Genomic DNA, 15,333 nt, shown 5'->3' on the forward strand with positions numbered 1-15,333 from the left:
TAAATATGTAGTTCAATCTGTTAAATATTTGTGTGAAATCACAAAATTTCTGCAGCCTCAATGGATATGAGTTACACCAGCTTTCATGGTCATCCTGTAGAACAGAACTGAAGACCTTCCCTGGGGAGTCTGTCTGTGGTAGCAGAGTCCTTCCAGGAGCTTGGGGCTAGCTAAAGAAGAAACCAAATTTCAGGATGGGAACCATGATAAAAAATCATCAGCTTTGTAAAGTTTGCAAGGAAAAGTTTTCTACAACAGAATGGCCTTGTGGTGAGGTCACAGGGCCAGCACTTAGGAGACCTAGGTTCATTTATTGCTCTGCCACAGACTTCCTGCATGAACTTGGATAAAACACTTAATCACTCTGAAAATCCTGCTATTCCCCATTTGTAAAATGGAGATATCAGTATTTTACCTTTCTCCCACACTTTGTCTGTTTTTCTGTTTAGTCTGTAAGGTCTTCAGGGTCTCTTGTTTTGTATATGTACAGCAGCCAGCATAATGGGTCCCCATATTTGGATGTGGCCTCTAGATGGTGCCTTTAATGCAAGCAATAAATTGTAATAACTGAAGCTGGCTGGTTCCAGAGCTCCTTGCTTTGTTGTATCAAACTTTTTAATAGGCTGGACCACATTGCCCTTGCTTTTTGGTATCAAAAGTTTGTGGGATTATTCCTCGATAGAAGGCAAAGGAATGCTAATTGTCAATATGAGACACTGAAATGACTGGGTATCATGCAGATATAAAGGGCAGATGCTGAAATTATAGAAAAGTGCATGGCATACCCCTCTGCTCTTTCTAAAGCCTTTATATCACCATCCAAAGTGATGGGAAGAAACTGGAGGAGAAGGAAGTTAAACAGGACCAGACCCTGCCTTATTTCTGGAGAGTGGGGTGGGGGTAGAATGGCTGGTTATCTGCCCTGGAAAAGACAAGCCTTCATAAAATGCCTCTCTCTCTCTCTCTCTCATACCTTTCAGAAGGTTGGTGGAAAATCCTCATGTTCTCTGTGGCAAGCTGGATCTACATTGTGCAGCAAGACACCCTAAAACTACCTTAAAAATTCTGAGGCAAATTGTTTCAAAATATAGGCTTTTACTGACTCTAAATATGGGCATGAATGATACAACCTGTGCAATATTACTTGTGTTTATTTTATATTGTTTTCTTATTTATTTCATGTGGCTCCCAAATTTTCAACACACTAGAGAATTTTCTGTTGGAAATTCATAAGCGACATTGGCTGTTGGGAGAAGATGTAACTTCTGCAAGCTCAGAGACAGTTGTATTGGGTGCCAATACAAGTAACAGCAAAGGTAGATCTTAGTAATTGTGACATATACATGATGTAATCAGCACATCACTTACATATGCAAATATGATTGTCCTTAGTTAAATAGCTCCTTGTGACATCATTATTCCTAACTGGAATGAGAACCGTTTATCCCAACACAAAGCCTGAGTCATCAAACTGGTCTCATGTGTTTTAGAAGTGCTACTGGGTAAGGTTCAAAGGATCAGTGAACCATCTTCCAAGTCTTGTGGAGCGATGGCCAATACTTTATGCCTAAGTTGGCCATGTTGCCCGGGCTGCCATTGCTGCCCGCCACTGGAAAGGACTGATGAAGAATGCTGTTCATGTTGGCGTTTCCTTTTTACTCAGGAGCGGAATTGCAACTGTTTCCCCTGCCCATATGCAGAAGGCAGAGCTTGCCAATGTTGTCACTGCTCATGTTCAGAGAACCCAAATTGCCGTTGGTGCTGCTGCTCCTGTTCAAATGACCCAGACTGCAAGTGCTGTTGCTGTGCCACTGATGAGAACACCAGCTGTCAGTATTATGAGAGCAGATGCTGCAGGAATACCATCTATGCATCATACCTTCCCAGAGCCACAAGGAGACGTCAGTAAGTGCATTCAAAGAATGATTCTTTGATTCTTTTTTTACATATTACATTCCAATGGATATGCTGCCTTTTTTTTTTTTTTTTTGGCAAATCAAAAATTGTCACTTATTCTGAGTATGACCAAGTTGGGCATGGAAAGTAGAGCAGAGGTAGTGGAAGGACAGTTTTCCCGTCCAGCAAAATTTTTCTCTGCCTGAATCAAGAGGAAAATTAAAAAAGAAAAAACAATCTAAAAATGTGTTTGTGAATCCCAAAACAAAACCCAGACCCTGAAGATTTATCTTAGTTTGGATCAATTGAAATGTTTTTGTTTCAATAATTTCAAAATGCTCCATTTTACTGTTGACTTTTTCTTTTCTTTTTTAACTCCCAGTAAGCATAAATTTCAAAACAAAGTTATTATGAACCAGGAAACTGGATTTTTTCATTTAGAAAATATAAAAATGAAATATGTTGACAATTTCAAAACTTTGTTCTTGACATTTTTTCAAGGCAGGAAATTCATTGATTTGTGAACAGTTTGGGTTTTGACAAATTTACATTTTTTTAGTGAAAAAATGTTTAACTGAAAAATTCCCACCAGCTCTAATTGAGTGAAAGCCTGAGAAAAGGAAAGAAAGAGGAGTGTACAATGAGAAGAGACATGTTTGATAAAGAGGAATGTGAAGTGAGATGTAAGAGAAAAATACAGACTAATGGAAAATGGTAGTCAGGGTAGGGGAGTAGAGGAAACTGAAAGTCAACTGCAAAAAATGTTCTGAAAAGAGTGGAAAGATGGGATGATAATGATCTTGGTGTGCGGGGGGAGGGAATGGAAAAACTTCAGTACTACACGTAGATTAAACTGAAGAGCAGACAGTGAAAAGAAATGACTGCAATGGTATGCCTGGGGCTCTAAGAAACTAGCCAGACCAAAGTAGTGGTAGTGATGATAAAGATTTAGACTGAGTGGAGAAGAACCAATTGATCTCCAGAGATACATGACCCATAAGTGATTCTTGCTTTTAAAATATGTAACTCTGGCTCTGAAAGTGGGAGAGACAAGTGGGTGGAACAAGGGCAGTGCTGGGAAGAATCTATTTCGTTTATGATATTACACACATTAACTTATATACAGGGAGGGGACGGGCAACAACTGAGGGGGGGAGCAGCAGCAGTTTTGGAGTGTGTGTGTGTGTGTGAAGATATGGGATTGAAAACAGCAGCAACAAGAGTGGAGCAAAGAAATGTAGTGGTGAAGGCAGTATTATGGAAGCAGTAATTTTATCTCATGTTTCTGGTGACTATGTTAGCCACTTGAGCTTATGTCATCTTCATTGGAATTATCATGGAGAGACCGTTGACCAAGATTTTCAAAAGCACTTACAGAGCAGAGAGATTTACAGAGCACTTTCTGAAAATCGGGCCCCTTTAAGGCATCCCAAGCTGGGCACTGCAAAAATTGAGACACCCAAAATCACCAGCCACTTTTTAAACTTTTGTCCACAAAGATCCTTGAAATGTCAATAAGGGTCCATTATATGGCGGATTTTGATTCCCCTTGTAAGGCAAGGGATAGTTAGATACAGTGGTTAAGATACCTGTTTATTTTACTGTTAACATGAATCATAACCCATTATAGTAATTTTAACAGGCAAAGCATATAAATAAGAAAAAGAGATGGAACAAAAAATAGGTGGGAGAATAAAAATTGATGCAGTTGTACAGAAGAATTGTGTACATTAGAATCTGTTTCTTATTGAGTATCCAAATTTTTTTTGTTTTCAGTTCAAAAGTTGCCTTGACAAGCTTTGGAAGTAAAAGTAACACATCAATCATTACTCTGGAGAGGGATGCATCAGGACATGCTTTTCGTGACCAACTCATTTGTCCATTGTGTAAACAACTGTATCTCTACCCATTTATGCTGCCATGCAACCACTGCATTTGTGAGAAATGCATAAGTAAAAGCAAAGCCCAGGCTGAAGTAACTGAAACTTTCTTCATCATTGTATGCCCAGTGTGTGTCAAAGCACACTGCCTCCCCTACACTAATAAAACTCAGTTGAGGATGAATTACCTGAGAGCCAAACTGGCTAGGAGATACATGCGCAGACATGGCTTTCTGAGGTGGAGATTTGACAGAACCCAAGCACCAATCTATTGTCAAGTTTGCAAAGAGAAGACAAAGAAGGCATCCAAGAGATGTCTCACATGCCGGCTGAATTTTTGTAACGAGTGTCTAAGGTTATATCACAGCGAGACCACTACTCAAGACCACATATTTACCAAAGCCTATCGAGAAGATCAAGGAGAATGCTGTTGTTTACTCCATCCCAACTCAAACCTTTCTAAATACTGTCTAGATGACCATGAGCTAATCTGTGAGTTCTGCAGTGACTCACTGCACAACGATCATGAGACACTACCCTTGCCGGTGGCATGTTCAAATGAGGCTGCTTCACTCTTCAGTGCTATTGCCAAGTTTAAAAAAGGTTCCTATTTCAGTTTTTCTGTGTGTTTGTGCTGTTTTTAAAAACTCTGCTGTTTGTCACAATTTAACTGGGTGTGTGATTTTTGTATAGAAGGGGTAATATTGTTTCAGCTGGACTCCCCTGAAACACATTTTCAACAACAACTATTTTAATCGATAGATAGAAAATTTGCAAAGAACTTCATTAAAATAGTTGTTGTTGAAAATGTGTGTCGATAGATAGATATACACAGGTTTAAAGCACATTAACACATGACAGCCATTGCAAGGTTGTTCTGTGACAGATATGAAATCTATTAACACAAGGCTTCACTGCTGCAGTCATTAACAAGTCATGCCTGGGTGCTTTACCACTCAGGATTTACTGGAGTTCCACAGCACTATGGCTGTGCTTTCTCCCCCAGATGTGCCTTCTGTCCTGGCGTGGTCTAGAGACAGCCAAGTCAGATATTCCCTCACACGGCGGGACTCTTCAGCTGTACAGTTGTGGCATCTTTACAGTCACTTTACACTGCCAAAGTACCACAAAGGGCTTATAGTATGGGCCAGAAATTGACCCTTACAGTTTAAAAGAAATAAGAATTTATGGATTTCCCACCTCCCCACATTTCCTTGCATTACCCTCCATCCACCTCATTATCCCTTAGCACCCCTCATCAGGTACCCTGCATCTCAGACATTCCTCCCTTTCCTTTGCCTGCCCAATGCTCCCCACTTTAAAACCAGATACTGTATGCCTCTTCCTCCTAGTTATTGTTTCTCCCATCTGACCCTTCCCAGAATCCTGTCCTCCACTTTTCCCTCCAGCTTACAAGTGAATTTATGTGTATAAACTTTTTAACCAGGATATTACCCTGGCACCAGATTCTAAATTAAATAGGAGTGGCATGGCTAAATCCCTATAACAACCTTTGAAAAGACAGAGGGACAGAATAAAAAATAAAACAAGAAACTCAAATAATTGCTGCTATTTGCTAGTACAGTTTTCATAATAAGTAATACTTTGCATTAACATGGTAAATTTCACAAAGATTACTCTGGGCTTTATGATCACTCATAAATTAAGCTTGAAAATATCCCATGTGAGGTACGTAAGCATTATCTGATCTATTTTACAGAAGACCAAATTGAGGCACTAAGAGGATGAGGCCAATTTTTTTGAATTTGGATATGTAAATTTATGCATCTAAATCCCCACTTTGTCATCTAAAGAAGTGGCCACCTAATTTTCAGAAGTGCCGAGCTCTGGCATCTCTCAAAATTAGGTCACATCTATTAAGGTTCCTAACTTTATCCATTCAAATTTGAAATGTAATTAATAATTACTACAAGGACACTTAGCAAGCAGTGGCACAACTGAGTAGAGCATCAGAATTCTGATTCCTTGTCTTATATTCTACCAATCCTGAAGTCCCTCTATGCTATACTAGGCCAGTTTGAGTCCTGCTAACTGCTACACAACATTTCAATGTGATGTTGAAATTATTGGCTTGATTTTGTTTTACAGTCCGATATGGGGTTGATAATGACCTAATGGAAATCCTTTTGCTAAAGAACAATTTTAAGACCTACAAAGAAACTAAAAGGAAGGAGATCAGAAATGGATTCCTCAAATTACGGAACATTCTCCGTGAACAAGAGAAGGAGATGATGGAATTGCTTGAGAACATTGAACTTAAAAAAGAGAAGGGAATTATGGAGTATGTGTCACACACATCCATAAAAATCTCTCAAATGGATAGCCTTATTCAATATTCTAAGGAGGCTTTGAAGGAGGAAAACCAGATTGCATTTCTGCAGTCTGCAAACTTTTTGATAAATGAAATAGAAGATGCAATTACTAATATTTATCAGCCCAGCGCACGACTCAGGGAAGACCCTATTCAGAACCTTAAACTCAACTTTGAAGAGCTTTCAGCCAACTTGCATGACCTTTTCCAATCACCTGTTAGAGAGAAGCAATCAGCTGATAAAGCAAACAAAGCTCCTTATCCCTGTAATTCAGACATAATGGTTCCAAGGAAAATTTCCAGTACCCATGCAGAGAAACATCCAACTGTGCTCCGAAGTCCATCTTTATCAACCTTAAATTCACAGTATGAATCAAGTGTGATGAGGAAAGAAATGTGTGGAAGACCAAATTCCACACCTCCCCCTCATCGTAAAGAGCATAATGAAATCTTTGCATTTTGGGATGCATCTACTCAAGTTCCAAGAAAAGAAAGAAACCATCAAAGCTACAGTATCAGTCACAATCCAGAACCATTTGACAATGGATCATCTATGGTTCCAGGCTTAGTTATCATCTACCAGACTCTTGTATATCCAAGGGCGGCAAAAGTAAGACTTATAAATATAAAAAATGTATGTAGACTAGGTCCTGGTTTAGCCAAATTGGTTTTCATTTTAATATAGCTTAAAACATTTATTTTGTGAATGAGTAATGCTGATAAAGTTCATTGTGAGATAATAAATGAGACACTGAACTCATTGTAATCAATAGGGCCATTATGGGTACTTACTATATGAAAGTTCCAGTACAAAGGAAGTAGATGTATTTTAACATTAAATGCTGGCATAATAGGGCATTGTATGTTGTGGCTCATATAAAATCAAGTTATTTTTTGCTCAGCATATCTCAGAATTGGGTCCTATTTGAGTGGTTTTTTTAATTGTTTTATTTTATTTGTTTATGTTTGATATATTAATCGTCTCTCAGCGCCTATTAGAAGCCCAGTTAGATGAGATGCCAAATAAGTCATAGAAAGTGCTAAATGCTTACACCAGACATCAATTTCAGTGTGAGGGATGAGTGTGCTCTGAACGTCCCAGAAGGTACTTACCATCTTTCAAAATGTGATACCAATTGTCATTGCCTTTCACTTATTACATGCTTTGTTAGGCATGTTTCAATTTTTAGATGCAGAAACAGCAGTAACAACTAAGAGAAAAAAACATACTGGCCTGTTTCCAAAAAAATTGAAATGAAAATGTAAGAAAATAAAACAAAAACATATAGTTGGACAATGTAGATCTTTTTTCTCCACAGATTTACTGGACATGTCCCACAGAAGACGTGGAATTCTTTGATGTAGAGTTCTATGAAGTTGTTTCTGTTAGTCCTGATAACATTGTCCAGACACAATTAGCTGGAGAATTGCATGGGATAAAGCATCAGAACCTTGAGATACATAATCTGGATCCCAACACAGAATATCTCTTTAAAGTTCGTGCCATCAATATAAATGGTCCAGGTCAATGGAGTGACATTTGTAAGGTACAGTAGAATCTCTGTCCCTCTTTCTGTAGTTATTTTGCCTTTCCATCCTCCTATATGCAGTTCCAATTCTTCTTTGTCTCTACACATGAACAAGAATACATGCCATCTGGTGCTGTCTCAGGCAAGTGATTTAGCATACTAGCCCACAATCCTGAGAGGTACTGGGTTTTTCCACAGATTATCTTTTCCCATCCAAATTTGCTATCATTAGAGTGTTTCTGTCTTTCCCAACAGTAGAGCTGCATCATGGTTACAACCTTCATTCAAGTATATAATATATTTAAATTATCACAGTGACTAAGGGCCCAGTGTCCTACATGCTGTATGGCCACACAGAGAGATATTGTCCCTGTCCCCAAAGCGTTTACAATCAAAGAGAATTAGACAGACCTGGAGTGGAAGAGGAAGTTTCAGAATGTCCCTCAGCACCCTTGTCAAATGCCTCTCTTATTATGGTTTTAAAGAAAAAAATTAAACAAAAGCAAGATTTTCAAAAATAAACACCTAATTATCACAAGTGCTGCACACCCAGCATCACACACTGATATCACCTCCGTGTTCTAAATCTTGGCCAAAAACATATATTTAGTCCATTTTTTCCCCACTTGGAACCATTATACATACAAGAGCAAATCATCCCAGTGCAGAGAGCCAGTAAAATGCTCTATGCACCATTTGAGTCCCAATAAAGGGTTTATGTGGGACTTCAATACATAGCCCTTTGCATAAGTTCTCTGTGAAAGGATGGATTTCACTCTGTACTTCCATGCAGAACAATCTCACTTCTCTCTTCCCGGTTTCACTTTACACTGAGTTTTATCCCTCCAAGGCTCCTAGTCCCTTGTCACCTGGATTTAGTAAGAGTCTAGCTTTGAAATGGCACTCAGATAATTCACTAGGTGAGTGCTAATGATAACACTACCTATGGGCCACCAGGACAGCTCTACTTCCCATACTTAACATATTCAGCACAGTATTTTCTTTTTTATCTGACACACTGGAGTACTATATTGATTTTTCTTTTGAAAACAGTTCTTTCTACAGGCAGCAGAGTTGTATTAATATTCCAGAGAAACACAGATTTGCTTAACATCTGCTGTAATTTACATAAGCAAAGAGTTCCATGGCAAATGAAAATGAGAAAGCATGTTTGACAGACATTTATAGATCTTTTAAAAATAACTTACTGCCATTCTTTTTGCATAAAATCAGAATATTTTACTTTACCAGCTGCATGGAAACTTCAGAAGAGTTACATTTAATGTAAATGCACCGTGAGAATGTAAGATGTTTTATTTATACAAAACAATACAATATTTTCTGACATATCCAATTATCCAAAAGAAATTGATCAAACATATTATATCAGGACCAGATTGTCCCAGGCTCTATACCCACACAAGAGTCACAGACAATCACAGTTTCTAAGTCTAAGCTGTAGGAGCACGGGATCTGCTCCTTTCAGATACCCCTTCTGGGAAGCACATTGTCCCAGAGGTGAGGCACTCATCTCACACCTCAAGCCTATGGGGCAGGTTGGGCACACTGGGGGTCCTGAAGAATGGCACAGACTGCATACTACCCCTAGGGTGACCAGATGTTCTGATTTTATAGGGACAGTCCTGATATTTGGGGCTTTTTCTTATATAGGCTCCTATTACCCCCCCACCCCCATCCCGATTTCTCACACTTGCTATCTGGTCAGCCTAACTACCCCTGCACATTAGGAACCATGGGGCGGGATCACTCTGTATTGCCCCCAATCACAGCTGTGCTTTAATTGCCCAGTCCAGTCCTTAATTAGAAATGTGGCTTCTTTACGTTATTTTAGTCCTTGAGAAAGTTCCCAGGTTAACGATGAAAATTAAGTTTGCTCTGTGAGCAGAACAACTGCAATGCAGCCAGTGGTAAGAAAGGCTGCAGATGTGATTCCACCCCGTTCTGGCAAGTCTGCTTCTAGGGATGAAGTTCAATTGCCATGCCCATTTTTAAACCTGTCTGATGAGACAGCCAACTTGGAAACTAATTCGTTTGAGTTCTGATAGCATTTTTTGTGATTGAACACTTGTCCACGAAAAACTAGGGAGGAGCTTTTCAAAAGCACTCAGGAATTTAGGATCACAAGTCTCAATGACTTTCAATGGGATTTGTGCTCCAAAATGCCATGGGGCCCAGATCCTCAAAGGCATTTGGGTACCTAACTCCCATTGACTTCAGTAGACAATGGGTGCCTAAATATCTTTGGGGAACTGGGCCCAGGGGCTTTTAAAAATCTCTCCCTAGCTGACCTGCTACTAGCACTGCTGGTGCTATGTACATTTCAAAAATCATTACATTGTACACAGAACACCAAACAGCAGCCATCTGGTGATCATGGCTTTTGCTTACTTTCTACTTCCCCTAAGGGCCAGATTTTCAAAAGAGCTCAGCTTCCATTTAGGCAGCAAAGTAAGTGACTAGATTTTTCAAAAGAGCTCAAAATGGGTTTTTTTGAAAATCTGGCCATAAGTGGTAGCTGGGCCGTTCAGAAAATCTACCCTCTATTGTGGAAGCTGAGTACTTGAAAATCTGACCCTGAGCTCCATTGAAAATGTAGACCGCATTTTGAAAAACTCTATTACTCTATCAGTTAACATCTGAGATACCAAGTCACTGAAAATTGTATGTATTTTAAAATATTCCTAACTCTGAATTTGTCTTATTTTTTCCAATTCCAGGTAGTTACTCCGGATGGGCATGGGAAAGCCAGAGGCAGATGGGGCTTGCTGCGGAGTATTCAGTCTGCTTTCTATAAATAGCTCTAAGCTTCAAAGAAACAAGACAGTATGTTTTGTTTTGTTTTTAAAGAAAAGGTCTGAAAAAATTGATTATATTTTTGACTGAAGCTAGCATGCAGCCTAAGATCTGAAAATAAACTCTTCAAAATAACATATCCATCTAATAAATAAATATCTCAGCATTGTCTTTTGCCGTCTTTAGTCTAGAAATATCACCAAAACATGAGGAAAATGTTGTGCTCTACATGAAAATATAAAGTGCAAATCTCAGAAGCCAGCTCTGTGGTGCTTAGCACCTTTAAAGAAAAAGTAATACAGACTGATGTCTTCATTTTCATTGCAGGAATCTGCTAAGTTAATACTTTGATTATTACTTCCTAAGAGGCCAATTCTGAACTTGTTTATATAGCAACACATTTTACATGGTATTAATGCACCTCATAAAGCCCACTCTACAAATATCTGTGATTTGTGCCAGGAGTTCATATCTCACCCTGCTGATGCTATTCCTGGACCTTAATCCTGCACAGTGCAGAGTGAGAGTGTTAGGTGCAAGGTGATAGGTTGCATAGGGTTAGTATTAATGAATGTAGGAGCGCATGACCACAAAGGTACTCAACCCTAGTAACAAAAGCTGGGACAAAGGGGAATTTTTTCATAGAATATCAGGGTTGGAAGGGACCTCAGGAAGTCATTTAGTCCAACCCCCAGACAGATTCTTACCCCAGTTCCTTAAATGGCCCCCACAAGGATTGAACTCACAACCCTGGGTTTAGCAGGCTAATGCTCAAACTACTGACCTATCCCTCCCCCTCTTATGTCCTGCACTTCTGTCACATGCTGAGGATCATGCTCACTTTACCTGAAGGTCCTTTACATGAAGGTCACAAAAGACAGGCATCTTGTATATTGTTGAAAAAAATAGTAACTCCTGGTAAATACCAGCAGGAAGAGAAACGACACCAATTAACAGCAAGTTACAGCACTGGAGTAAAAAATGTCATTCACCACACAGGCACACAGCTCCTAGGTATCTACTATGTCTATTTCATTCCATGCAACTGTCTGGCTTTACCTTAAGGCAAACAATAACTTATTTGTATGTATGGTTAATATTTTGTATTTCTATTGCACCTTTCATCAGAGTCAAATACACTGAAGCTTTCACTAGCTTCACTTCATTACAGTAAGATAGTAATACTATACCCACTTTACAGATGTATAAACTGAGCTGCAGACCATGGGCAAGTATCTGCAAAGGTCACATATGGTCAGTGGCAAAGCCAAAAATTGACCCCAGGAGCTCCAACTTCTCATCCTTTTTGCCAGTCACTAAACCATTAGTGATACTTAATGTAATGTACATGATCTGGGCTCATCCCCTTTCTGATAGATCATTTCAACGTGGACAACGTCTAGAGATACTACTTGCAAACATTTACATTTTCAAAAGAGACTAGTAATTTTGAGTGCCTCTGCTTTTGGGTGTTCACCACAAAACATCTTACTGGGGCCTGATTTTCAGGAGTGCTGAGCACCCGCCCTCAGAGATGTTTCAGGATGTACATCCAAAAAATTGAGCCTCTAAAATCCCTAATTACTCTAGAAAATATAGGCTACAGGACTATAAAAAGTAAGAATGTATTCTTTATCACTTTTGGCCTACATAAATCAGGTCATTATATTCTGTAACGTATATTAAGACAAGGTGCCAAAACAGGTTTTTCTTATTCATACAGCCCTCCTTGAAGCAGGCTTTGAAGTCAAAGGGAGTAGTTGAGGTGTTAAATATGGTCCCTCACTGGACCACTGAAGACTATTATTCATTCTCCCCTCTCCTCCCCCCCCCCCCGATACTAAAACATAACTATCCTTCCTTTAGTTACAACCCTTTAAGCATCCATCGCCTGCAGTACTGATATTACTTGTTACCCTCTCCAGTGGCATATGACTTCCTGGGTTCCTGCCACCCTAGTGATTATCTGCATCTATTCTTCTCCAGGCACCAAACTTCTTGGACGCTCCTCTTTATATTTTTAAAATGTCTTTATAAAAAAGAAGAAGTAGTAGTAAATTTTACGTACAAAGCTTCACTCCCTTTTCAAGTCCACGTAGCAGAACCCAGGGTGTACTGAACAACTGAATTGAAATATAACAATTTGGTAATAACATGCATGTTCCCATTACAGAGGGTTGAAAGCCAATGGATATTTAACAAAAAATACTTGTTTTAGTCCTGTTACATTATTTTGCTTCTGCTGTGTGTGCATAATATGTTGTGAAAGGCATAGACCACATACTCTCTTAGGATTCACAGAAGAAAGGTCCCGAAAAAATAATTTCAAAAGCGATCTTTGTAAGGAGAGGAAAAAAAGTAAAGATCATACTAATTCAATGTCAGAAGTAGATTGAGTTTTTTGTACTGCAATTAGACATTCGTAATTTCTTTTGTTGTCCCTGTAATTCAGTGCATATATTCAGCCTAACTTAGACATTAATTACAACTAAGAATGAAAGAGTTTGCTTTTCCTTTTTATGAAGTTTGATGGATAATACCTTTTCCCAAGGAGGTGGCAAAACTGACTATGCACCATTTATGTGCAATGAATGAGGCTAGGATCCTGTGGAAATTATATATGGTCAGATAATTAGAGATTGTATTATAATACCGCTGCACCATAGGGCACAGCTACAATCGGGCATGCAACCGTAACTTTGTTATTTCTTGACTTGAATGCTTCACTTTGCAGCCTTAGCGTTTCCTTGACATGGGTTTTATTTTATAAGTTACTGCTGGATGGAAACAGGGGAATCAGCTCCACAGGTTCCATGTTTTTCTTAATCTGTGCACTACATTTATTTGTACAGATAAGAGCTGGAGTGACATGAAGTGCAAGGACAATATATAACCATTCCATCAGAGCTTGAAGCTGATTCAGTAGCACACTTTTTTGCACCAGATTTTCAATGGTTTTAAGTCAATGGAGCTATAGCCCCCTCATTTTTAGCCTGCAAACAACACTGAAGGGAGTCTGTTTTCCCAAGATGCATGGGCACAACATGGTAATTGAAGGGCAGTTAGATGCCCAGGACAGGTTCATTTTCAACTATTTTCCCTTCATCCCTTCTGTTTATCAGTGGTACTCACTGTATAGCTTCTGTAGCCCTAGGACACATAATGAGGTGAGCAGATTTCATTACAGGAGAGTAAAAGATCATTTATTAGGAGACTCAAGTGTATAAATTACACCAAAAAGACCTGACAAGCCTGGAAGATGCTGAAAATCTTCTTTGAGTTCCTGGAAGCCCTTGGCTCCCATTGAGGCTCACGTGCTTAGCAGTTCACAAGAGATGCACCTTGCAGCATCGGGCCTCGCATAATATGCAACAGCACAACCAAACAGAGGCCCAATTCTGATCTAACTTAAACCAGTTTTATACCTGAGCAACTCCACTGATTTTATAGCAGCCACATATGATTTATACCCATGTGAGACTGGGATCAGGCACCCTGCAGGCTTTAATGTTTTTGATTAATTTTGTGGGGCTGGTGGAGGCATCAGTTTCTTTAAAAACGAACACCTTTCACTTATTCTATCTTGGTTCCATTTTCTTTCTTTTTTTCCGGGGTTGCCACTTTTTAAAGAGAAAAATGTGTTAAATTCCTTACACATCGTTCAATGCCTGCCTTCTGCAAGTACCAGCCAAATCCCATAGTGATTGGGTGTTTACAGCCCAATTTATTGCATTTCTTCCCTCTATAAACAGTCAAGGCAAAGAATGGGACAATTTTGCTTATATAATGCTTACTGCTCAATTTCAGTGGGGGTGGGGGAGAGTGGCTCACTCTCTTATCCCATGCACAGGTTTTTCAGCTGCATGCCCTGAAATTGAAATTTTGAGATTTATAAATAAATAAAACCCCATTTGAGTTTAATGCAGTACAATATTTGCATAATTACTTCTCAAGGTAATGAGTGTGACAGAAGCCGAAACACAGAAGCTGAATATCTTTAAAGCAGTCTGTGCCGGTAAATAAACACAGAGGTCCTGTAAGTATCAAATTGCATTGCCGTTTAGGACCACATAATTTTTTAGGGACTAATGAGCATCCATTTGTGTTAGGCGAGTTGCCAAGGTGAAAAAATTAAATACATATATGTAATTAAATATTAGATGAGCCATCATTTCATTTCCTAACCATTTGTCATTTGAAATATCTGTAACCAACCATGCTGAACAAGACATCAGGTAATAAAGGTAGCTGTCAAATCACCTTCTTCACAGCCAAGAGCTTACCAGAGGATACAGCTGGCCTGAATCAATTAACAACAGTTTGAAAGAAAATAAATCTGAGTTCAGTTCTGTGTTTATAGTTTTAAGATTTGTCTATTCACAAAGTCTCCCCACCCACCTCCACTTTGTAGGTGAGATAAGCCACAGTTTATACACAGAGCTACTCTTAATAGGATCACCATCTCTCCTACTCTACAAGGCCTCTGGAAGATAGGGTGGGATGGAGAGCATATGGCTGACTAATCTGTGACTAACCATATCCACTGGCGAAACCAAAATTCCCGTGGATGCTATTGCAACTCAAGAATACAGTAGGGTATATCTGCTGCCCCATTACAGCCAAGAGTAGGAAAGGATTCTATTATAACAACTGCTGCATAACTCTTCTAGGCACAACTAAGGGCTTGTCTACATTTGAAATGCTTCAGCAGCCCCACTCTTGCACTTCAGTGTAAAGAATACCTGTGCCGATGGGAGCGTTCACCCATCAGTGTAGGTCAGTGGTTCGCAAACTTGTTCCGCCTCTTGTGCAAGGAAAGCCCCTGGCGGGCCGGGCTGGTTTGTTTACCTGCCAGGTCTGCAGGTTCGATCACAGCTCCCAG

At 39.4% G+C, this 15,333-nt stretch overlaps 1 protein-coding gene across 1 annotated transcript; it reads left to right on the forward strand.

The window, feature by feature from the left end:
- The first annotated feature begins 1,549 nt into the window (after nt 1-1,549).
- On the forward strand, nt 1,550-10,456 carry TRIM42 (tripartite motif containing 42). Its single transcript, XM_054038777.1, has 5 exons — nt 1,550-1,905; nt 3,673-4,379; nt 5,886-6,718; nt 7,428-7,655; nt 10,376-10,456. The coding sequence occupies exons 1-5, from the start codon at nt 1,550-1,552 to the stop codon at nt 10,454-10,456; spliced, it is 2,205 nt and encodes a 734-aa protein (XP_053894752.1).
- The last annotated feature ends 4,877 nt before the right edge of the window (nt 10,457-15,333 follow it).

This window comes from Malaclemys terrapin, chromosome 9, assembly GCF_027887155.1.
Source record: "Malaclemys terrapin pileata isolate rMalTer1 chromosome 9, rMalTer1.hap1, whole genome shotgun sequence".
NCBI classification, from domain to species: domain Eukaryota; kingdom Metazoa; phylum Chordata; order Testudines; family Emydidae; genus Malaclemys; species Malaclemys terrapin.

Excerpts from the sequence above, each read along its gene's own strand:
- TRIM42 (XM_054038777.1), top strand. The coding sequence starts at position 1,550 with ATGGCCAATACTTTATGCCTAAGTTGGCCATGTTGCCCGGGCTGCCAT. Across the intron at positions 4,380-5,885 it reads TATTGCCAAGTTTAAAAAAG|TCCGATATGGGGTTGATAAT; the intron begins GTTCCTATTTCA and ends TTTGTTTTACAG. Across the intron at positions 7,656-10,375 it reads AATGGAGTGACATTTGTAAG|GTAGTTACTCCGGATGGGCA; the intron begins GTACAGTAGAAT and ends TTCCAATTCCAG.